We start from the raw sequence: 24,487 nt of genomic DNA on the forward strand, positions 1-24,487 counted from the left end.
ACATAGAGAAAATCAAGTACTCCATTGGATCCTCCAGAAAGAGTAGTGGCCGCCATCACTAAGGTGGATTCGTTTCCTTTACTCCCCTATTGCCTATGTTATTTTTTTCTGTTTTCCATGTATTGTGTTCTGTTGTCTGTTTCTAGTGCATGATCATCATTATGTCTTAAAGCTATAAAATATTCCATCCATCTCTCACCTTGCTTAAAAGAAAATTTTATTTGAAAAAGAGAAGTAAGATGCATGAGTTTCGAGTTTTATATTAGGAATAGTTCAATTATGTGGTGTGATCGTATTGCTTTTGTTTTCTGAATGTATGAATAAACAGTGCATATTTGATGTTGAAGTTAAAGAAAGTTGGCTCTTGAAATAATGATGATAAAAGTGAAGTATTATTGGTGATCTGAAAAATCCAAAAATTGATTCTTGAAGCAAGAAAAAGCAGCAAAAAGCAAAAAAAAAAAAAAAGCAAGCAGAAAAAGAAATAAAAAGAAAAAAAAGCTAATAGCTCTTTAAACCAAAAGCCAAGAGCAAGGATCCAAGATTTTGAGCATCAATGGTTAGGAGGACCTAAAAGAAATATCTTAGCCTAGGCAGTTCAAATGAGCTGCTTCCCTAACTATATGATTGTGGTGCGAAGGTGTCAAGTGAAAAGCTTGAGACTGAGTAGTTAAAGTCATGGTCCAAAGCAAAGAGTGTGCTCAAAAACTCTGGACACCACTGGCTGGGGATTCTAGCAGAGCTGAATCACAATCCTAAGGGGTTCACCCAGTTAAGTGTCTGTGGCATTTATGTATCCGGTGGTAATACTGGAAAACAAAGTGCTTAGGGTCACGGCCAAGACTCTAAAGAAACTGTGTTCAAGAATAAAAAAGAACTAAACTAGGAGAATCAATAGTATCATCTGGATTCTGAGTTCCTAAAGATGCCAATCATTCTGAGCTTCAATGGAGAGTGAGATGCCAAAACTACTCAGAAGCAAAAAGCTACTAATCCCGCTCATCTAATTGAAACTGAGCTTCATTGAGAACTCTGAGATTTATTGTATCCTTCTCTTCTTTTTATCCTACTTTATTTTTGGTTACTTGGAAACAAGCAACAGTTTAAGTTTGGTGTTCTGATGAGTGGATATTTTATACGCTTTTTGGCATCATTTTCATATAGTTTTCATTATGTTTTGTTTAAGTTTTATTATGTTTTCATAGGTTTTAGTGAAAAATTCACATTTTTTTATTCTACTTTGTGTTTGTGTGTTTTATGGTGATTTCAGGTATTTTCTGGCTGAAATTGAGGAGCTTGAGCAAAAGTCTTATTCAGAGACAGAGAGAGGACTGCAGATGTTGTTAGGATCTAACCACCGTGCACTTGAAGGAGCTTTTCTGGAGTTACAGAAGTCCAAATGGTGCGCTCTTAATGGCTATGGGAAGCTAACATCCAGAGATTTTCAGAAATATATAATAGTCCATAATTTGCTTTGGAAATGAAGGCCCAAAATTGGCGTTCAACGCCAGCCACCAGCCCCATTCCTAGCGTCCAGCGCCCACAGGGGAGCAGCTGGCGTCCAACGCCTAGGATGGAGTCCCTAGCCAGTGTTCAACGCCCCTAAGGGGTACTAGCTCATGGGAGTCACTCAAGCTCAGCCCAAACACTCACCAAGTGGGCCCTAAAGTGGATTTTTGCACTACAAGACTAGTTTTTCTTATTTTTTGTAATCCTGAGTTACTATACTAGTATATATAAAACAAAGATCACCCTTGTTAGAGATCTTTGCCCATTCAAACCTTTCACTTTTATTTTCTATCCAGTATGAGTCACTAACCTCCTAAGGTTAAGGTTAGGAGCTCTGTTGAGTTTCATGGATCAATAATATTACTGTTTTAATTCAGTATGTCTGATTCTATTCTCTTATGCAACCTCATTCTTCATCTTATGAATTGAGGGTGACCCGTGACAATCACCCTTGTTCTACATGGGTTCCGTGCGATTCCTGACCCGGATAGTGTTGAACTAAAGCTAGAGATTTTATTGCGGATTCCAATAGAGCGTCTGAGCAACTTTGGATATGTGACATGAAATTCCGTTGACTATGGGTGCGTGAGGTCTCTGTGGTGTTAAGGCTAGAGTCAGAGAAGCAGCACTTTCTGATCCAGAAGATCTGCCTTGTCTGTGGCACCTTGAGTAGGATTGTGAAGGAGAGTGGATTGCTTAGAGCTTCATCTTCTGCTACAGTGAGAAACCTAGACGTGGCTTGATGAGAGGACACGAGTCATCACAACGTGGTGGATTGCTGAAGTAGAGGATGTCAACTTGATGAGAGGACATGAGTTAATCACTTACGGATGCCATTGAAGGAATCAGAAGGTTATTAAAGAAGACAGTAAGAAAAGTTAATCCGAAAAGACAAAGCATCTCCAAAGCCTCAACCATTCTATCACCATTGAATTATCATCTATCTAGTAACGTTTTATTTATTTATCTGTTTTATGCATTTTTTTTCCGTGACAAATTACATTTTCTATCCGCCTAACTAAGATCTGCAAGGTGTCCACTGCTTGCTCAAACCAACAATCTTTGTGGGATCGACCCTCCCTCACCTGAGGTATTACTTGGACGACTCGGTATACTTGCCGGTCTATCTGTGCGAATTCTGTGGAGCCAGTTTCGTGCACCAGAAGTCCTTAATGAATCACTGGTAATATTCAGCCAACCCTAGAAAGCTATGGATTTTTGTCACCAATTTAGGCCTTGATCACTTTTGAACGGCTTCAACCATTTTTGGATCCACCACGATTCCATCTTTCAATACGACATGCCCTAAAATTGCACTGGATCAAGCCAAAACTCACATTTAGAAAACTTAGCATAAGGCTTATGGTCCCTTAAAGTTTGCAACACAATCCTCAAATGATATTCATGCTCTTTAGCACTCTTAGAGTATACCAAGATATCATCGATGAAGACGATCACAAAGTGATCTAAGAAAGGTTTGAAGATCCGATTCATCAATTCCATAAAAACTATTGGTGCATTCGTCAAGTCAAAGGACATTACTAAGAACTCGTAGTGTCCATAGCGAGTACGAAAGGCAGTTTTTGGAATATCTTCTTCTTTTATCTCCAATTGATGGTACTCTGAATACAGATCAAACTTAGAGAAACATGTAGCTCTTTGAAGTTGATCAAACAAATCATCAATCCTTAGCAATGGATACTTGTTGCGAATAGTTATTATTTTGTTGAGCTGACGATAGTCCACACATAGCCGCATCGTTCCATCCTTTTTCTTTACAAATAAAATAGGAGCTTCCTACGGAAAAGTACTAGGACGAATGAATGCTTTTTCTAACATGTCTTTCAATTGAGCTTTTAATTCTTGTAACTCAGTTGGAGCCATACGATAGGAAGGAATGGACATAGACTAGACTCTTGGGGGATAATTCTACGGAAAATTCAACTTCACGGTTAGGCGGCATCTCCGGTAGCTCATCAGAGAGCACGTAAGGAAATTCTCTAACTACAAAAACCTGGTTAAGACTAGCCACTTCAATATCAACATCTCTAACAATTGCCAAAAATCCTTGGCTTCCTTTGTCCATCAATTGCATAGCTCTCACATATGAGATAATGCTAGCTAAAGTGGGACAATCATCACCCTTAAAAACAAAAGGTGGGGTACCCATAAAGTCAAACTTCACAGTTTTGGAGTAACAACTAACATCAGCATGACAAGTTACTAACCAATCCATGCCTAAGATGACGTCAACATCTTCCATTGGTTCTAGAAGAATTAAGTCAGCTAAGGTATTAACCGTATTAACTCTAACAACACAGGACCGAAACACAACTCGAACAATTGTAGAGACTCCAAGTGAAGTACCAACATAAAATGCGTGAGATAACAGTTCAAGTTGCTTATCGAAACGAGACGTAAAACATGAAGATACATATGAATAATGAGACCCTATATCAAATAATATTTGAGCGTCTAAGGAATAAACTTGTAAAGTATCTGCTACAACTGCATTAGAAACTTAAGCATCCTGACATGTCAAAGCGTACACACGAGCCTGACCTTTCCTTCTCAGACTTTCTCCTCTGTTATAAGTCTGACCCTTACCACCTACTCCTCTGTCACTAGAACCAGAAGAATTTCCAGCATACATAGTTGAAGATGAAGGTATTAGTGTTGCAGGACATGCAATACCTTGAGCAAAGCCTCTTCTAGGATCGGAACAATCTCTCTTAAAATGACCATATTAGACACAACAAAAACATACTTCAGTGGCCTTGAAACATATACCAGAATAGTAACTCACACGCTGCTGGTAGTAAAATTTAGTTGGTCTTGTCTTATTAGAACTCTGTGCACTAGATTGAGAGGTGCCTTCAACAAAAGGTCTTGGACCCAAAACACTCATGGGAGCAGATCCACAAGAAGCAACCCCACTGAAGGATGTTTGAGGACGAGCTCGATAACCTGAATAACCTTGCTGATTGGTCTGACCATGGTAAGACTAAAATCTCCCTAAACTAGATCAGTCATTGTCCCTTCATCTTTGGCTTCTTACCAATATCCTTACAAGAATTTCTCTCTACTATCCCAAATTCAATTCCCTTATCAAAGTTTCGGATTTTCTTAAAAGACATGCGTCCAACCTCAGGCATAAAAATAGTGAACATAGGTTCTGCCAACCCACGAATGAACCGGCGAACTTTTATCTCTTCTGAATTTACCGAGTAAGGAGCACTCTTAGAAAGTCTAGTGAACTCCTTAGCATACTTAGTCGGTGACATATTCTCTTGTCTTAATCTTTCAAAGGCAATTGCATCTTCTGCTTACTTATTAGCTGAATAAAACTAAATGAAAAATTCTTCGGTGAACTCTTCCCAATAAGGAAGAGGAAGTCCAGCTGCTTATTTGCTCTTAAGAAGAGACTCATACCAATACTTTGTTAAACCACGCAAGTTGTAGGATACTAACTCAACAACCAATTCTTTGGTGCACTTGAGAGCCTGAATAGCTTTCTTTGCATCTTTTTTATGTTGTTGTGGATTTTCGTCTAAAGAATCTTTATTAAAAGTGGATGAATTCAACTTCAGATATTTCTCAATTGGCGGTTCTTGATCCCTAAACAATTGATGAACTTTTTTAGGTTGAAGATTTGGCGCATTAGTAAGTCCTGCACACCCCTATTTTTATTTGTTAGGGCATGCAGCACCGCTTAAGGGTTTGATTCATTCCTCTCATTTCAGCTGCTAAGTCTACTTGAGCTTCTTTTGCCGCAGGGTTCTCTTGAACTCTCTCACGGGGTATTCCTCCTCTGCACCTATTAGCTATTCTTTGGCTTATTGGTCTTTGTCGAGTCACACCTTATGGAGAAAAAACTTTTCTATTAAATTTAGCAGTATCAGGAGCACGAATAGTTCCACTATATTTCTTCTTAGGTGACATCTTCCACCTGTTGAGTAAGTAAAGTGATTGGATCACAAACGACGTATGTATATGGGGTTCAAAAGATAATATGACTGATAGAAGAAATTATGAGGACAAAGAATTGAGGACAACTTCTTATAGGCCTCTGGTAACATCACACTTTGTGAAAATGAGTCGACTTTGATTTGCATAATTATGATCTTACTGAAGGACACTTGTTCCATATTACACAGGAACATTTAAAGCACTGATACTACTTTGTCATGACCCGAACCAAGCTATGACTGACGCTCGAAGAACAAGTCTCCCAGCAAGCCGACTAACCAAATTTACAGAAAAATGGACAAAGTCTCCTCTATCTCTAAGACCTTGCCAATTGAATATTATCTTCCTGTATTAGTAATTAACATCTATTTCTAACAACAACAGCATCATATTCATTCACAAACCAAACCTATCAAAAGTCGCATCATATATACTAAGTTGATAACTAAAGCATATTGTTGAATCCATAAGTCTTACATAACCAAATTATAATTACTATCTAAACAGTTCGAGATTCAAAATAACATAACCCACATGAGGACCGTGCCTATGACATATAGAGCATTGGCATAATCTAGAATTTTGTGCAAAGATTTCATTACATATAAATATAGCACTCAGATAGAAGAAGCACTCAAATGACTAAGACCTATTGTGGGTGGGTGGAATGAAACTTGGATTGACACCTGTATCTGAAAAATATAAAAATATGATAGGGTGAGTTTTGTAACTCGGTGAGCAAACATTATATCTATAATCCACACAAGACGTTACAAATTTTACCTTGAAAGTTATATTTCTTTTTTAGCTATAAGAAATTCATGTTAGGTAAATACACAAATAAATAAACAAATAAGTAATTAAATGAATGAACTGAAATTAGAGTTCTCATTCCAAAAGTCAAATCAAATTGAATGCCACACACTTGGGTGGCTCCACCTCTAAGGTAGCCATTTTCTCTAGTGTGCTCGTATGATATAATAGATCAAACATGTGGCCTACACATTGGGTTAGCAACGTCCCTGCTAGTTGAGATCTGAGGCAGATGCATCTAGATTAACGTCATAACTGCCGTTAACTACGGTTTTCTAGTCAGAGTCTCCTAAACCAATCAAAACCAATTCACTTATAACAAATCTCTAATGCATGTAACATATTAGTAAATTTCATAATAAATAAAAAAAAATATAAGAATGCATACTAAAAATTTAATTAAATTTTAACAAAGTCAAATAAAAAAAATATATATGCTTTATAAAATATATGAATATCGTCTCATATGTATTTTTATAAAATTATGAATTTTCAAAAAATCAATATTCATTCTAATAATTCAAAAATCACTCAATCAAAATGCTACAAATAATGATTTAATTTAAATATTGATAAAAATAATAGACTTAAAAATAATTATATACATAATATCCACTCACAACTTGGTTCCAAAGAACCGGAAGTAACTCTGAACGCGTCATCGAGCTACCAAATGATGTCCAATAACTTTACAACTCTATAAATATGACAATAATATTTATGAGCTAATAATGTTGTCGATTAAAACAATCTTACTCAATTTGATAAAAGCCCCAAATTTTCTAACCTAATAATCCTAATTTTGGATTTAAGTATACCCACAAGTATAGTGATGACAAAAATTAGAGATATATCTATTTATTGAGTCAAAGAGTTACCTTGAAGTCTCAATAATAATCAAAACTCAAAAATTGAATCCTCAATAATAACTGAAACTCAAAAAATAAATGCTTCTTTCACTCATTAAACTAAAATTCTATAATTTAGGATTGTGAGAAATGAGATTTGAATAAACAGAGATAGAGTAAAAAAAGAGAAAAAAGTAAGATGAAGCAAACTTGATAATGTTATGTGTGAAATTACAAAAGAATGAGATGAGAAGAGGGGAGAGATGAAATAAGGGAGAGATAAAGTTGAGAAGGGGAAGGAATAGGTTTTGAGAAACTCAAAAAAAAATTAAAAGAATAAGTGGGACTACGTGTTTTTCACCTGTCCTTCTTTTTTTTTTCTTTTGGATTATGACAATTTGTACGAGTAAATACCCATAGTAGTTCCTGAGATTCACGCAATTACTCATAGTAATCCTTAAGATCCCGATTTCCCTATTGTAGTCCTCCAGATAGACACTACAACAAATATGGCCTTTAGCAACGCCAAATTTTGCAACGCCTTAAAACCGTTCTCTTAGATAGGTTTAGACAACGGTTTTTTAAAGTGTTACTAGTGAATTTCATTTTTCATCAATTTCTAGCAACACAGTAAAACCGTTCTGTTTGACTATTTTAAAGAACGGTTTTATAACCGTTACCATGAGTTGGCTTTAAGCAACGGTTTTTTATTGTTGTTTAAAGAATTGCACAAAAGAAACGCATTAAAACCGTTGCCGAAATGCTACACTTTAAAACCGTTCCATTAGATTGTCTTAGACAACGGTTTTTACAATGTTGCTGTTGAAGTTCATTTTTTCATTATGCTATAGTAACAAAATAAAACCGTTCTCTTTGACTATTTTAAAGAACGGTTTTACAACCATTACAACAATTATTTATGAAACAACCATTTTCTAATATTATTTAAATAATTATACAAATTAAACAATACTAATAAAAATAATTTCAGATAATTATATAAATTGAAGTTATTTTTTCTATAAATATTGAATTTATAAAATACTCAAAATCTATTGCTATAAATAAATAACAAATATTATTTTAAAAAAATAAAATTGAAATAAGTTTATTATAAATATTATATATTATTATAAATATATAAAAAATATTATATTTTGAACACATAAAATTAAAATAAATTTGTTATTATAAATATATAATAAAAATTAATATAAAGAAATAAAATTAAAAAAATAATTTTTCCCTAATTCATAAAGAAATACAGCGAATTGAAGAAATTAAAGTAAGAAAGCTAAGCTAAGCCCTCATCTGATCTTCTCTTCGAAATAAACCAGGCCAGCAAAGAGCGAAGAACGCTCTTCCCCTCCTTCCACCGACCGAACGCTAACCCAGCCATCAGAATCAGAGACGCATCGCACCACAGCTCTCCATGAAGGCGTAAATCGCACCATCATCGCAAGTCACCAGGAAGCCCCAAATCGCAACTCACCATCCTCGCACCATCATCGTCGCTGCGCTGCGTTCTTCCCAAATTGTCGCTGCGCTGCGTTCTTCCCGAATCGTCACTGCCTCCTTCTTCCTGGCGTCATTGAGTCTCTCCTCTCCGCGGCGTCGGTGCTTCTCCCCTCTCCGAGGCTTTACTGCTTCTCCACGGCGTTCTTGATCTCCCCTGTTTTGCTTCTGATTCGCTGCTTCTACCTTGCTGCTTATGCTTCAGTGTTTTGTTTGGCTGCTGCTGTTGCTTCGCTGCTGCTGGTTTGTTGCATTGGCCGTTTGTGGGTTGTCATCTGTGGTAAGTCTCCTTTTCTGATTTTCTGTTTCTTAGTTAGGGCTTGATTGGTTGTTGGGTATTTTTGTTAGCTGTGGAAAGTGGTGATATTTGTGAACATGAGCAAGATGAGGGTTGAATGTTGACTAAGCTTTTGTTCTGGTTTGAATTTGGTTTGAATTTGGACTGGGTACTTGTGGTTTGAATTTTATTATCTGCGAGTAGTGTGTTGTGGACTGCTTGTATCTGCTTTGTTTATTTTAGCCTTGTTGTATAATGTTATTATTTGAGTGAGTTGTGGACTGCTTTTCATATTGGTTGGTTTCATCTGGGATAACAGAGAAATTTCATGCTTATTCCAACTATTTGACTTAGAGATCAGCATAAATTCTGCTCTTCTTCCTACATGCCTGAATTAACTAGGATAAATATTTATTATTTTAAATATTTGATGGAAAATGTGATGCTTATAAATGCTCCCCATTCTTGATTCGCGGTTACAATGACCAAATTCCAATCGATGACCCCTTTGAACATATGTATGTAATACTGGTTTTAATGGCAATCTGGCTTGCTGCTTCTCCAATTTCTGCTCTTCTTTTCTTAAGCATATCAATGGATAAGTCAATTTTATAAGCATGTAGCATATTGCAAGCTAAGCTTTAGCAGAAAACTAAAAACAGCATCATTTCATTTGAGCTAATACATTTTTTTTTAATTTGTTGTTAACAAATAATGAAGTTCCAACCCATCAGGATTGACAGGTAGGTGACTGTTGGACGCTGACTCATCATAATGCACAAAAATCAAACCTTAAGCAAGGTTTTTATTAACAACAAAAACAACTGAAATTCTCATGAAATGTTAATTCCAATTATATCCAAAATAATAATTATTATGGGGGTTTGGAGGATGTCATTGTTAGACAGATAGACTTAAACACAGTCCCACATATGTTGCTTTCATTCTTCAAAGTTCAAACGGCTACTTGTTTACAGCTAGCATTTTCTATTTGTTATTTTCTATTTCATTCTTCTAATCCTTCGCTCTTTGCTTTGCACCATTCTTTACAGCTAGCATTTTCTATTTGTTATTTTCTATTTCTTTCATCATTATTATTAATGTTATTGTTTACTGTCTTATTTATTTGGGTGCCCCTTTTATCTACTTTTCTTAATAATTAATTATGGTGCCTGATGCATGTCTTGTGAAGGGAACCCCCACGCCAATATCAGCCTTTCATTTTCAACATGTGTCACTTGTGACTCATCACACATTAGGAACCACCCCTTCCTCTCTTTCTTTTCTAAAATCTTCTTATCAACCACAATTGAAATTACGATGTGTTAGTCTGTGAACTAAAATTTAAAGAGTAATGATAATATTATTCTTCTAATTGATAATTCTATTTGATTTTTTAGTTATATATCACTTTTGAAAATAAGATTTCTAAAAACTGGTTTTAAAAGTGAATTTTTTGTTAAAAAATCTGGTTATGAATTACTTATATTTTTATTTTTTGTTGCTGTTTTAGTTTGTCTCTTTAAAACCAGAAAAAGAGAATCAAATAGCGGATCTCTCTGTAGCTGTGATTACCTTAGACATTGAGCTACACTACAGGTAAATCATTTAATATATTATCTTTTTAAATTTGTTTGAACATTTAATTGTTAAGAATATTTACTGATTAATTGTTTGCTTAAGCTTCTTTACATAGTTTGTTAGATACAAATTGTTAGTCTCTTGATTGGTTGAGATGTTCTCTTTCGAACATGTGTGGTTTTCTAAAAATTTTTTAGAAGCAATAAGCTCTTGATTAGAAAAAATCACTTATAGTTAGTCTAAAACATATGCCCGTGTTCTTTTATTTTAGTTGACAAAGTAATGGACAAAGGGTGGACTAGTTTACCAAGACATACTGAGGGTTACCAACATGGTGTTAATTCATTTTTGGATTTTGCCTTTTCTAGAGGTAGACCACAAGGACAAGAAATTCTTTGTCCTTGTTCTATATGTAATAACTTTAGTTGGGGGCGAAGGGATGAAGTTTATGATCATTTAATAAGTAAGGGATTTCAAAAAGGTTACACTGTGTGGGTTCATCACGGCGAAAGGATAAGTCACATGGATAGTGACTCCGATGAGAGTGAAGTCCATGAAGGATTTGTCGACGACATTCATGGGCTGCTAAACGAGACGTTTCGACATGTGCTTGAAGGAGATAAAGATGCTGATGGGCCAAACGAAGATGCAAAAAAGTTTTATAACTTGCTTGAAGAAGGAAAACAAGAGTTATATCCTGGCTATAAAAAATTTTCGACATTATCATTCGTTATCCGATTGTATTTGTTGAAGACTCTTAATGGTTGGAGCAACGCATCCTTTACTGCTCTACTTGAATTACTGAAAGAAGCGATTCCTCATTTGAATATTCCTGATTCTTTCAATAAAATCAAGGCCATGGTAAAAGATTTAGGACTTGGTTATAATAAAATTCATGCTTGTCCCAACGATTGTGTTCTGTTCCAGGATACATATGAAGATGATGAATTCTGTCCAATTTGTGGAGCTTCCAGGTACATAGAAAATGTTGAGGTAGATATAGAAGTTGATAAATTGAAGAAAAAACCTGTGCCTGCGAAGGTTTTGAGGCATTTTCCCTTGATTCCAAGGCTTAAGAAGCTGTTCCTGTGTTCCAAAACAGCTGAATCATTAAGGTGGCACGATGAACATCGTTCAAAGGATGGAAAGTTAAGACACCCAGCTGATGGCCAATCATGGAAAGACTTTGACAGGCTTCATCCCGATTTTGCTAAAGAATCTCGTAACATAAGATTAGGGCTAGCTAGCGATGGATTTAATCCATTTAGAACCATGAGCATCTCCCATAGTACATGGCCGGTAGTTTTGGTCGCATACAATCTTCCTCCATGGTGTTGCATGAAACCAGAGTATGTCATGATGTCCTTGCTCATCCCTGGACCATGTTCGCCTGGAAAAAGCATTGATGTGTATCTTCAACCATTAATTGAAGAGTTGAAGGTTTTATGGGAAGTTGGAGTGGAAACATATGATGCTTCAAAGAATCAAACTTTTCAACTACATGCAGCACTTTTATGGACCATAAGTGACTTTCCAGCTTATGCTATGTTATCTGGTTGGAGTACAAAGGGAAAGTTAGCATGTCCTTGCTGTAATTATGACACCTCATCTTGTTATTTAAAACATAGCCGGAAGATGTGCTACATGGATCACCGTAAATTTTTGCCTATGGATCATCCATATAGGATGGACAAAAGATCTTTCAATGACGATGTTGAATTGAGGTCTTCACCAGCTTTATTAGATGGGGAACAAATTTTTGAAGATTTGAAAGATTTTGAAAATGTATTTAGAAAGAAGCAAAAAAATAAAATTGATGGTCCATGGAAGAAAAGGTCCATTTTCTTTGAGTTGCCATATTGGAAGCAAAATACATTGCGCCATTGTCTTGATGTTATGCACATCGAGAAAAATGTATGTGATAACATAATTGGAACTTCATTAGACATTCCAGGAAAGTCCAAAGATCATGCAAATGCTCGTTACGATCTCAAAGATATGGGCATAAGAAAAAAACTTCAACCAAAGGAGATAGATGGTGGCAAGAAAGCAAAAATTGCTAAGGCTTGTTTTAACCTTACTAATCAAGAAAAAACCATTTTTTGTAATATTTTGAAGTCAGTAAAATTGCCATCTGGTAGTGCCTCAAATATTTCTCGGTGTGTTCATGTTGCTGAGAAAAAGATATCAGGCTACAAAAGTCATGATGCTCATTTTATGTTGCATTATTTGTTGCAAGTAGCTATAAAATGCACAATGCAAAATCAAGTAGCTGGCCCTTTAATTTATCTAGGTTCATTCTTTCGTTCCTTGTGCCAAAAAGTTGTTGAAAATGATACAATAGAGCATTTGGAAGTAGATATTAGAGAGATTCTGTGCCAATTGGAAAGAATATTTCCTCCTAGTTTCTTTGATATAATGGTCCATTTGCCTATTCATCTGGTAAACGAGTTGAGGTTGGGTGGCCCAGTTCAATTTAGGTGGATGTACCCCATTGAGAGATATCTGTGTAGGTTAAAGTCCTACGTTCGCAATAAGAGCCGCCCCGAAGGTTCAATTGCTGAAGGATATTTAGCCGAGGAATGCTTGACATTTTGCTCAAGGTATTTAAGTCCTGATGTGGATACAAGGCTGAGTAGGAGGACACAAAATTATGATAATTGCAGTGAAGCTGACGTATGTCATGATAGCTACTTTGCATGCTTGGGGCGACCAATTGGTGGAAAGAGGAAAGGGCAACCTTTTTCTCTAGATACCAACTCAAAAATACAAGCTCATCGGTACATCTTATTCAATTGTGATAAAGTTAAAGACTACATTAGGTATTTTTCTTATATATTTTCCAATTACGAATTCTCTATTAGCAAATTTAACTTACTCGCTTTTTACTTACTTTAGAGAGTATGAGGAACATGTCAACAATCAAACTAAAGGTAGAAAATGGAAGAAGGCAAAAACTCTAAGCCATGACTTTAGTGAATGGTTCAAAGAGCGTGCTTCTCATGAAGATGTTCCGAAACAACTTAAAGATTTGTCTAGAGGCCCAAACACAGTTGCAAAACGATTTTCTAGTTATGTAATCAATGGCTACAAATTTCAAACTAGAGAACATGATGCAAGCCACACAACTCAAAACAGTGGTGTGACTTTGGTGTGCGAAACACCAAGCTTTGCTAGTGCCAAGGACAACAACCCAATGACAAAAGCCGTAACATATTTTGGTGCAATAAATGACATAATTGAGTTAGACTATTATGCATGTTTCAAATTGGAAGGGGATTAAAGATAAAGAAGCCATTTGGGAATATGTTCAAGTGAGAACTTTAGTCTTGTTTCTTTTAGAAAGTATTTGGAAATGTACACATGTATTTTATTCTTACTAGCAAAAAAAAATTGTGTTTTATAGGCTAAATTCATTATTCCAACTGAAGGAAAGAGGATGGTCCTTGCTCGTATCAATGACAACTGGAGAAGGTATAAGACTACAATAAAGCAAACTCATTTTTTGCCATACAAATGTGTTAATGAGATGCTGAAAAATCGTCCTAAGAGCATACCTGAGAGTCATTTTCGCAAGTTAATTGCTTATTGGAGAACTGAGAAAGTTAAGGTAAGACATGTGAAACTTAGTGTAATTGTTTATGCAATTATATTATATACACATATGAGTGAAGTTTGATGATTTGTTGATAATACTTGTCTCTTGTTATGTAGAAAATGTCTGCGCAGAATAAGAAAAATAGGGCACAACAGAAATTTAGGCATCGAAAGGGACCAATAAATTTTGCAAGAATACGTGCAAGATTGGTACAATTTTTAATTCTTTGTGAATTTGTTTGTGTATGTGTGGTGTGCCTTTTAACTCTATATAAATGCTATTTGAATTGGACTTATAGGCTGCTTCTAAGGAAAATAATGAACCACCTACTCAAGCAGAAATGTTTGTTGAGACTCGTCAAAGCACAAAGGAAAAATCATTGGATGAAGACACTCTGGATGTTAAGTATTAATTAGGAGTTAATTTGGTTAAAATAGGTTATGGATTTCTTGTGTCTTGGCAATTTGTCCATCACTTGTGGTTATTTTTATGCTTGCATTGAGTTAAAGAATCTTGACATTATTTTTAATCTCTACTATTTGTTTCGATGTTGTCAAATGATATATGCCTTTAGTCCAATTGTGTATTTACTCTTATTTTATTACTATTATTTTTCTTCACATTAATATAGGCACATTTGCAAGCTGAGAATAAAAAGTCTAAAGAATTAGCAATTAGAGCTTTCCAATCCATATTTGGGAAAGAGAAGACAGGGAGAGTGCGATGTCACGGAAGAGTAACCACACCAACTTTGTTGAAGAAAAATGAGGAAATTGCCACCCTTAAGCAGCAACATGCAACTGAGAAAGCAACATTAGAGAATAAGGTTGATGTGATGCAAAAAGAAGTAGATGAACTAAAATCGCTTGTTAAGATGATGCTGCAACAAAAAAGCTCAGGAGTGGACCTTGACATGTTAGCTGCTCAATTAGGAAGCACTTTAGGGAATCCGAACAATAATGATGCGCATGAAGAGGTATTATTTGTTGTTAAAGTTTCTATATGTTATCATATCTTAAAGATGTGTAGTTTTATATTTGATTTTTTTTTTATGTTTACAGGAAAACTATGTTGAAGGGGAAATCGAACTTGATTAAGGTCAACTTTTTAAAAGCAAATGTTATAGGGTAAAAGTCATGAAATTGTGGACATGATGCCTATTTGCTACTTAGCTATTTCAACTCTCTCTTTTGTTATTATATTTTTTGCAAATTTAGATGATATTGTGGATCTTACAACAATTTTTATAAGTTAAATTTGATGGGAAATATTCAATTTTTTTCTTTAGTGACTTAATTCAAATAGTTTAGAATATTTATTGACACTAAACAATAAAAAAAAACTGAAATTAATTTAATTCACGAGAAAATTATTGTAAATAAAAAATTATATATCACAAAAAAATCGTTGTTACAAAAGACAATGGTGTTAAAACCGTTGTCAAAGAGGACTACATAATAAAACCGTTGTCAAAACGCGACTCTAAAGGTAACGCTTTAAAACTGTTGTTTTAGATGACTATAAAATGGCAATGGTATTAAAACCGTTGCCAAAAATGACACCAACTGTAACGCTTTAAAACCGTTGTCATAGATGGCTATAAACTGGCAACGGTTCAAAAACCGTTGCCGAAACCTGGCACCAACGGTAACGGTTTAAAACCGTTGGCTATGTGAATAATAAAACGACAACAGTTTAAAACCGTTGCCTATCCAGTTACGGTTTTAAACCGTTGTCATGTTAATAGGAACGGTTCGAAACCGTTGCTTATTGAGTAACGGATCAAAACCGTTGTTTAAAAGTTTTCGTCAAAACCGTTGTCTTAGGCACTAACTGTGGCAACGGTTTTTCTGTTACCGTTGCCTTAGGTAAAAACACGTTGCCTTTGAGCATTGGTAACGGCCGCATATACCACAGGTCAAAAACCGTTGCCAAAGCGTTGCCTAAAGTTTTGGGAACGGTTTTTCAATCTACGGCAACGGTTTTTGACCGTTGCGAAAAGCCTTGTTTGTTGTAGTGAGAGCTCCGAGCACTCAAACTAGTCCCTGGCCATATTTCAGGTGATGACTCATCACCGGAGCGCTGATGTGGCCTAAGATTGCCACGCTGGAGTGCTGCCAACGGCTAGCTGAGCTGGCTAAGTTCCAATTTTTACCCAGATTGGTCCCTCCTAGTATAATTAACCCTAAATCCCTAAATTCTCATACACCTCCCCTCTTCGTCTTGTTCACCTCTTCTTCTTCTTCTTCCATACACTTGTTCCTGTTCATGCACTCTCATCCGGGGCTGCTACTCATGTCGATGATGGGTGGAGGTAGCACTGCAGGTGGAAGCTCTGTTCATTCCCTATCTAGCTGGAACCAGAGTAGAACGCAAATGAAGAGCAGAAGATCGGCCCTACCAGAATGGTGCGGCTGTGGCTGTAGGCCAGTTCTCAGATGGTCTGACACAGATTCGAATCCGAATAAACCGTTCTATGGCTGCCCCAATTATAATGTATGTTAGAATAATCACTTGTGTTGCTGTTATTCTCCTCCCCTGACTGTTCTTGTGTTGTTATGCCTCCCCTAACTGTTCTTGAGCTGTTCCTCTCTAAACTTTGATCCTTTATTGGATGCAGACAAGTGGGAAGAGATGGTGTGGGCTTTTTGTGTGGGCAGATTCTGTGAATGAGGAACAGGTTGAAAAGTCAGAATCGTGTGGTGATGAAGTGAAGATCAACGTTGATTGGAGGCTTCGAAGGTTGGAGGAGGATGTCCAGATGCAAAAAGTGATGACCCAGTTGTTAGTGTTAGCTGTGTGTGTATTGACAGTATTGTTGGTGATCCTGTATTGTAAATGATGAATGAATTGGTGGTTTTGGGTTCGTTGTTATCAACATTTGTAAAAATCTACTTCTTGATGGAATGAAAAGTGCTATTAACTATGAAATTGTTGTTAATTTAAATTCCATTGTGTATGAAAAAAATAAAGAAACTGCTTCTTGAATGGTAAACCACATAGCATAGTATATTAACATAAATTCCATTGTTTATCAAGAAACAACAAAAGTTGACTGTAAAAGGCAGCCTAGAAACCATGTTGCTGCTATCTGTAGTTTCATCAAAAGCAAGGCCAAGGCATACCAAAAAGGCCTTTGCATCACAGTTCACCATCTAGTCATTATACGATAGAAAAGACTAATTACAAAACACAAAATAGAAACTCCTAAGTACATATATCTAAAGTATTCAATTCTTCTTTCTTGGGGGCCTAAATCCTGGCGTTGGGATGAACTGCATCAAGTTGGCAAACTTTGAAGATGTTGCTGAAGATGCACCCTGCAAGGGATTCACTGTTGGTGTGGTTGGCTGATTAGAGGATCGTCTTCATGGTGACAGCTTCGAAGGTCTTTTCGGTGCAAGATCCTATAGGAGAAATAAGTGGCATTAAGTATTATTTATGCATGGAAATAACAACATACTCAAATGTAAAATTTTAGTTACCTTTTCAGAATCCTCTTGCTCAGAAGCAAAAGGCTGAGTTAATTCGATCTCCTGGGGATCGCTTCCCAAATCTGCTTGGCCAGAAACGTCTTGGGGCTGCTGAACAGGCTTCTCAGGCATAGTATGAACTTCATCATTTTTCTTCTTCTCAGCCGCCTCGGCGGCAGCAGCAGCAGTAGCAGCATCAGCATCTCTTTTCTTTTTGCAGCCTCTCTTTGTATGCCCCTTATCACCACAGTAACTGCATGTAAAGGCACCCAGCTGTCTCTTTAGGTGTACACCATCTGCAGTGTTGCCTGAGAGTTTTGGGTCAACTTTAGGCTTCTTAGTTCCAAAACCACTCTTCTCGTCCGCATCCATCCTCCTCTTCATCTTTAGTTTTCCAGGTTTTATCTTGATCTTAGAGGCATGTGGCCTGTTACATTCCTCTGCTTTTTCCCACATTGGTTGACCCGGAATTGGATTAATGTGGTGGTTATAAGTTTCCGTGTATGAGTCCATGGTCAGCCATCTGTGACAGAAGTCTTCTGGCTGTTTATTCACACGAGACAGGGCAGCACAAGCGTGCACACACGGGATACCTGCAGGTGCCAAACAGTGAGATGAACCATGATAATAGTTATGGTTGAAGAAAGTAAAATGCATAAACATAATTAACTTACCCGTTAGCATCCAAAATTGGCATGTGCACAATCTCTTTCCTATGTCCACAACATGGTTGGTTGGATGTCCGTGCACCTCAAATTTTTCGTATCCGTTATCCCCAGTCCAAATAGGCTTCCAATGCTTGGATTCTTTCCTCACCTTTTCCAGCCTGCTCTTTATAACAGGTGTGAGCTTCCCAGTGTGATTCTGCAGCTTTACCTTGTTTTTCGCTATGGTTCGCATAACAAACATCCTTACCTCCTCCAGCAATGTTATGATGGGTTTGGCTCGTGCATCCTTGATCTTAGCATTGAACACTTCGCAGGCGTTGTTACAGATGCCATCCAATTTCGGCTTATGGCTGAATAAGCTTCTGGTCCAAGCATCCATCGGCCACTTCTCTAAGTATGCCCAAGCATCCTCGTTTAACCTTTTGATCTTCTCCATTCCATCCCTGAATTCTTGGTATGTTGTTGCCCTTGCACATTCCCACAGAAGTCCCCTTAGCCGTAAGTCCTTCCAGTTCTTGTTGAAATTTTTCCATAAATGCCAGACGCAGAAACGGTGATGCACATCAGGCATCACCGCTTTCACTGCTGATATCAGTCCCTGCCAGATTCAGTAAATGTTACATACATAATCGTCCCTGACATTATAATTGTAACACATAATAGTCCCTTACATTTGATTACTATCCCCATAATAGTCCCTACAATTGAAGGTCGTGACCCAGATTAATGAGAAAACCAGTAATTACAAGTTCTCCATAAAATGCACTACAAGCATAATGAAAGTACAATTCTTCAAGTAAGCATAACAGCACGATGGTTTTCCTAATAACTAACCATGAAGATCCAATCATCTCACAATTAATGCAGATAAGCAAAACAGCAAAATTCTTAACAAAATAACTAACCATCATACTCGAATGGAAGCTACAATTCTTCAAGTAAGCATAACAGCAGAATTCTTTCCCTAATAACTAACCATGAAAGTCCAATGATCTCACAATTAATTCAGACAAGCATAACATCAAAGGTCTTACCCTAAAAACTAACCATCAAAATCCAATGAAAGCACAATTATTCACAGTAAGCATAACAACACAATTCTTAATATAAGATCACATAAAATCAAAGCAAGACATTCAAATTAAATCACACCTTTTGCATATCCGATATGAAGCACCAGTCATGCTCTTTATAATGCTCCAAGTCCTGATGAAGTAGCTCAAGAAACCATCTCCATGTCTCTGTATTCTCCACTCTGATAATAGCCCAGGCTATGACATAGATATTATGATTTGCATCTAACCCCACGGCTGACAAAATCTGTCCACCAAACCGGGTCTTCAGAAACGCACCATCCAGACCTATCAAAGGACGGCAACCAGCCTTGAACCCATTTTTGCATCCACTTAAGCATATATACATTCTATCAAAGGTAACTTCACCATCTGGTTGGGGGGTGGTGCATATTTGTACAGTGGAACCGGGATTAGTCTTCAACAGCGTCATACCATAATCCCTAACCATCCTATATTGCTCTTTCTCATCCCCATACACTACACTTCTTGCATCCATTAATGCCCTGGATATTGAGTTTTTATTCAGAGTCAAGTCAAACCGTGTCTTGAAGTAAGTTGTAGCCTCGCAGTGTCTAAAATTTGGATACTTTCTCACCTTCTTCACAAGCTTGCTGCATACCCAATTCCTGTTGGCAGCCCTATTCTTGTCCTCTCTTGGGCAAGTGTGGTCATCATTGAATGTCTTAATTTGCCAACATGTGTCTTCATGGTCTCTTGATGCATAAGCCACCCATGGGCAATCTTTCACCTTACACACCGCCCTGCACCTAATGTTATCATTTTTCACTATCTTTATGCTTCTACCCTCTTGAATTGTATATTCTCTCACAGCTTCTCTAAATTTCCATTTAGTTCCGAACTTCATGCCTACCTCAAGGTGCAGCTCTCCAAACCTTGCACCCTCCCTAAACAGCGGACTTGCCTCTTCAGATTCATTTCCTTCCTCCAGCTTATCTTCTGAGTTTGGAGGCGTCTTCATCTCCTCCGAGTGCCAAGAATTGGTGCCATCTGAGTCAACACCTAGGTGTAGTCCATCCTCTACCCCTTCATGAACACAACCCACAAACCCAAGGTCAACCTCAGCGTCGCTCACCTCCTCCACCAAACCATCGTCTTCATGTAATATCTTCTCCTTCCCTTTACCTAGTGGACTAATATTTCTCTTACCCACCGTAGCATGTGTCATATTTCTCCTAGTCCTACTCCCAGTTTTAGGATCATTCTCTGTAGTCTCAGAATCAGAGGAACTACCCTCATCCGGACCTGGCTTGAACATGCTATCCTCTTCACTATCAGAGGAGTCAGAAGATACATCAAAGGGAACTTCATTGTTAAACACTTTGCTAGTAAATCCTCTAGCAGCAGATCGTGTACAGGGTCTCCTGAAAATTCTTGGTCTCTTGGACAGTTTCTGCTTCTTGCTCTTATCTGATTTGGTGTTCTGACTGGATTTCATGGGCTGGCTGATTTTGGTGGGCTTGGTGAGCTTGGTGGGCTTGGTGGGCTTGGTGGCTTTTGGGGAGTTGGTCTTCTTCAGAGTTTTGGTTGTCTTGGAAGGATTGGCAGTTTTGGAGTGTGGTGGTTGTGATTGCCGTGGAGATGTTCTGTGTTTTTTGGGACTGGATTTGCAAGAAGTGTTGGGTACAACCTTAGGGATAGGAGGAGCAACTATGATTGCATGAGTCTCTGTAACTGGGGGACTCACATCAGTATCTGTACCTGCATTACATCTCTCTCCACCATGATCATCCAAGTACACAACTGTGTTATCTCCCTCTAACACCTCCGGCACTGACACTGTATGCTCGAAATATATATCAATCAATCCCTCATTTGTCCTAGCACAATTCACCATCTCTCTTATCTCTTTGTCACTGTTTACATTTCTCAACCCCTTCTCCAAACATTTTCCAGGAACATGCCACCAGCACTGTTTAATGTCATTGTACCCAAACTCCTTATGGTAGTTCCGTATGTAGAACACATCTAGAGTATCAGTGTCTAGATCACCTAAACAGGCCTTATTGTCCGGAGAATATATAATAATTCCTTCTGCATTTTTTTTAAAGTCACCCCATGATGAAACATGATGTCCAACTTCTCCTCCATCTGCAAGAAATTTAAAATTTTTACAATACATAGGGAGAATTTGAAAGCTTACTCATGCATTAAAAAGGAAAAATAATCACCACAAGAAAATATTTTTTTCCAAACCTCTATACTTCTCCCTGTTTCATTCGGGTATTACAGCAACCCCACAAATCCCAACCAAGATTCAAACCCTAGACACTACAATGACACCAAAACTCCAGAACCTCAACAACACTGACCAATGCTATCATCAACCAACACTGTATTCAAAATGCAAAGTAAAAAGAAAAAAAGGTTACCTTGAGTCCGATCACAACGTCAGAACCTCGTCTTTGTGGTGAAGGAAGGGAAGGGAAGAGCGACAACAACTTCTGATCAGATAACTTCTTCTCTCAAATTTTTGTAAACCCAGCAAATACAACCCTACGGCTACGCCATTGATGGGGAGATGAAGAAGAACTCAGAGGGTGGAAGAAGAAGAGACGAAGTGTTTGTGTTCGTGGAGAAAACTGTTTTTCATAATAAGTAACAACTATACGGCGTCGTTTTTGGCTTTCAAGGGCGCCAAACCCAAAACGACGTCGTTTTGGACATGTCCCACGTGGTAATCCTATGCCATGTCAGCGCTCCGGTGATGAGTCATCACCTGAAATATGGCCAGAGACTAGTTTGAGTGCTCGGAGCTCTATCTGGAGGACTACAATAGAGAAATCGAGATCTTAGGGATTACTATGAGTAATTGCGTGAATCTCAAAGATTAGTATGGGTATTTACTCCAATTTGTACGAAAAAAATGTGAAGTGTTCAAAAAAATAAACAAAAAAAGGTAAAAGATGTGTATAAACGATGGTAAAAGAATGAAGTTTTGGAAGGATGTCTCGATAGGAGAGAACTCTAGGAGAAAAATTTTCTGTTAAGAAACTCCAACAAAAAAAAATAGTATAATTGGTTACTGTGATGTGTGGACCGTTTCTCATGGGTTTGGGATCTCCATTGAAAAAGGATATTCTTCAATGTGAAACTATACAATGTAGAGAGCTAGAAAATATTTTGGAGAATATTTCTTTATGTGCTAGTTACAAGAAAATACTACCTGAGTATTTAGGTCAAATAAAAAATACTTGAGAAAATCATTATTAGAGACAACAGGAAAAAACATGGGATACCGGGTATGAAACATATATACGACTCTGTTTGGTGTGAATTAGTACTTCTAGAATGCAATTGCTGTTATGGTTTGTTATTAGTGATGGTTTGAACAATAAAGATAAGTTGGTTAATAGAAACATTATTAACAATGTTGATTCTAGTTCTATGCGGTGTGGTAGTGAAATTGAAACCATCAATCAGTTATTTATTCATTGTGTATTCAATTTGCTACAAAATTATGGAGACTGATCCTAAGTTGGAAAAAGGTTGCGTAGGTGGGATCGAAAAACGTTAATTTATGGTTAAAAAATTGAATGTTACAGGAGGTACATAGATTCAAAGCACATAATTGAAAAGGTCTTTTTTTTTTCTTTTTTTTTTTCACATGGACTATTTCACATAGCAGAAACATGATTTTTTTAAAAAAGAAAAATGTGCCTCATGACTATGGATGAAGTCATGTAAAAGTTTTGACTCTCCAAGGTGGTGTTTGTTTTGAGGTATTAAGACAGAGACTGAGAGACTGAGAGTTAGTATTATGTTTGTTGGTTTAGAGACTGGTATTAAAATTTCTGTCTCTGTCTCCAAAATTTCAGTATTTCAGTACCTCCAAAAAGTAGAGACACACGGAACTAAAATTTTTAAAGATAGAGACTGAAACTTTAATAACATTTTATACCTAAAATGCCTTTCATTTCAATTAATTAATTTCAATTTTACCCTTTGTACAAATTAAATTAAAATTTCATTCTTGTTTCAATTTCTGTCTCTCACTTTATACCAAACAGAATACTAAAATTTATTTCAATCTCTGTTTCTGTTACGAGTTGACGGTGACAATGACGGAGGGATAGTGTTGTCTCATAGAAAACAAGGTCAAGAACTAGAGTGGCATATTTTTTTTAGTAAGGGATCGCGTTGTCTTTCGTGAAAATAGACAAGGACTGAGTTGGGTCTTTATTCTTTAGAGTTTAATATTTAGAATTTAAACTATAGCTATGAAATGGGCCAGCCGACCTGTTTATGCTCAGCTCGCCTATGCCCGTAAATCATATGGGTTAGCCTGTTTAAACCCACTTTCTTCACAAACTATAATGTTTTTTTAACTTGAATCATTTATGGCCAGTTCGACAGGTTAAACGGGTTGACATGTTTACTTTTTTTCTTTTAGAAAAATAATTTTGATAAGAAGGTTATTTTTGGGTCAAAAACGGTAAACAAATGAGTTCTTTTAGTTAATGAGTTGGATTTTCGGGTTGAATTAGTTGAATATTGACCTAAAAAAGTATTAATTATTTTTGGAAAAATGCAAAAAAAAAAAAAATTAGGTCACCCATTTAGTCTGTGAATTGACTCGTTTAACCTACTATATTTTTGGGTTGATAAGTCTCTTGTTTAAATGAAAAACGGGTTAGCCCCACAAATTTGACTCATCTTAATGGCCTTAATTTAGGCTTTAAAATAAAGGTCGCACTCCTTATATTTTTTGGAACTCATTAGATTTGCCATGAAATACTATACCAAAAAATATTTATATATTTATCATAGAAAAATACTAGAAGACCAATAGAATTTATTATTTTTTATCAACAGTTAGCTATCAATATTTAAAAGTGTGAGTTAAAAATATATTGTTGTATTACTAAACTAAAAAAATAGGTTGATGGCTAAAAGTGATAGCAAAAAATAATAAATTCTGATGATCATTGACCATTTTTCTTATTAAATCTAATAATAAAGGTCCACATCCAAGTAATTTAACCAACCAAGTCCAACCAAGTCTTTTAGATTCACGCGCTTCTTTTTTGTGCTTTCTTCTTTTTGTTTCAAATTCACGCACGCACATTCTTCTTCGTCCCTGATACTACATCTTCTTCTTCTTTTCCTCTTTTTTCATTATTTTTCAATTTTGTTACCGTC

At 36.7% G+C, this 24,487-nt stretch overlaps 2 protein-coding genes and 2 pseudogenes across 2 annotated transcripts; 2 read left to right on the top strand and 2 right to left on the bottom strand.

The window, feature by feature from the left end:
* Positions 1-4,452: 4,452 nt before the first annotated feature.
* LOC107648109 (uncharacterized) lies at positions 4,453-14,419 on the top strand. The gene is made up of 8 exons (XM_088490554.1): positions 4,453-4,496; positions 8,477-8,934; positions 10,784-13,292; positions 13,411-13,588; positions 13,788-13,826; positions 13,919-14,122; positions 14,227-14,308; positions 14,409-14,419. Exons 1-8 carry the CDS (start codon positions 4,453-4,455, stop codon positions 14,417-14,419), a joined length of 3,525 nt encoding a protein of 1,174 aa, XP_088346680.1.
* Positions 14,420-14,450: 31 nt separating this feature from the next.
* LOC148554932 (uncharacterized) lies at positions 14,451-15,207 on the top strand (annotated as a pseudogene).
* A 1,937-nt stretch (positions 15,208-17,144) lies between these two features.
* LOC148554933 (uncharacterized) lies at positions 17,145-18,267 on the bottom strand. Its single transcript, XM_088490555.1, has 3 exons — positions 18,258-18,267; positions 17,596-18,176; positions 17,145-17,201 (listed from the first exon to the last, which is right to left on the bottom strand). The coding sequence occupies exons 1-3, from the start codon at positions 18,265-18,267 to the stop codon at positions 17,145-17,147; spliced, it is 648 nt and encodes a 215-aa protein (XP_088346681.1).
* An 85-nt stretch (positions 18,268-18,352) lies between these two features.
* On the bottom strand, positions 18,353-21,238 carry LOC148554934 (uncharacterized; annotated as a pseudogene).
* Between the last annotated feature and the right edge of the window lie 3,249 nt (positions 21,239-24,487).

Source organism: Arachis ipaensis, chromosome B6 (genome assembly GCF_059453495.1).
Source record: "Arachis ipaensis isolate K30076 ecotype BB chromosome B6, ASM5945349v1, whole genome shotgun sequence".
NCBI lineage: Eukaryota > Viridiplantae > Streptophyta > Magnoliopsida > Fabales > Fabaceae > Arachis > Arachis ipaensis.

Bases quoted from the DNA above. Each gene is read 5' to 3' on its own strand.
- LOC107648109 (XM_088490554.1), top strand. From the start codon at position 4,453: ATGTTTGAGGACGAGCTCGATAACCTGAATAACCTTGCTGATTG. The intron at 4,497-8,476 runs GTCTGACCATGG...GAAATAAACCAG, and splicing joins CTGAATAACCTTGCTGATTG to GCCAGCAAAGAGCGAAGAAC. The intron at 8,935-10,783 runs GTAAGTCTCCTT...CTTTTATTTTAG, and splicing joins TTTGTGGGTTGTCATCTGTG to TTGACAAAGTAATGGACAAA.
- LOC148554933 (XM_088490555.1), bottom strand. The intron at 17,202-17,595 runs GTAACTAAAATT...ATGAAACTACAG, and splicing joins AGCAAGAGGATTCTGAAAAG to ATAGCAGCAACATGGTTTCT.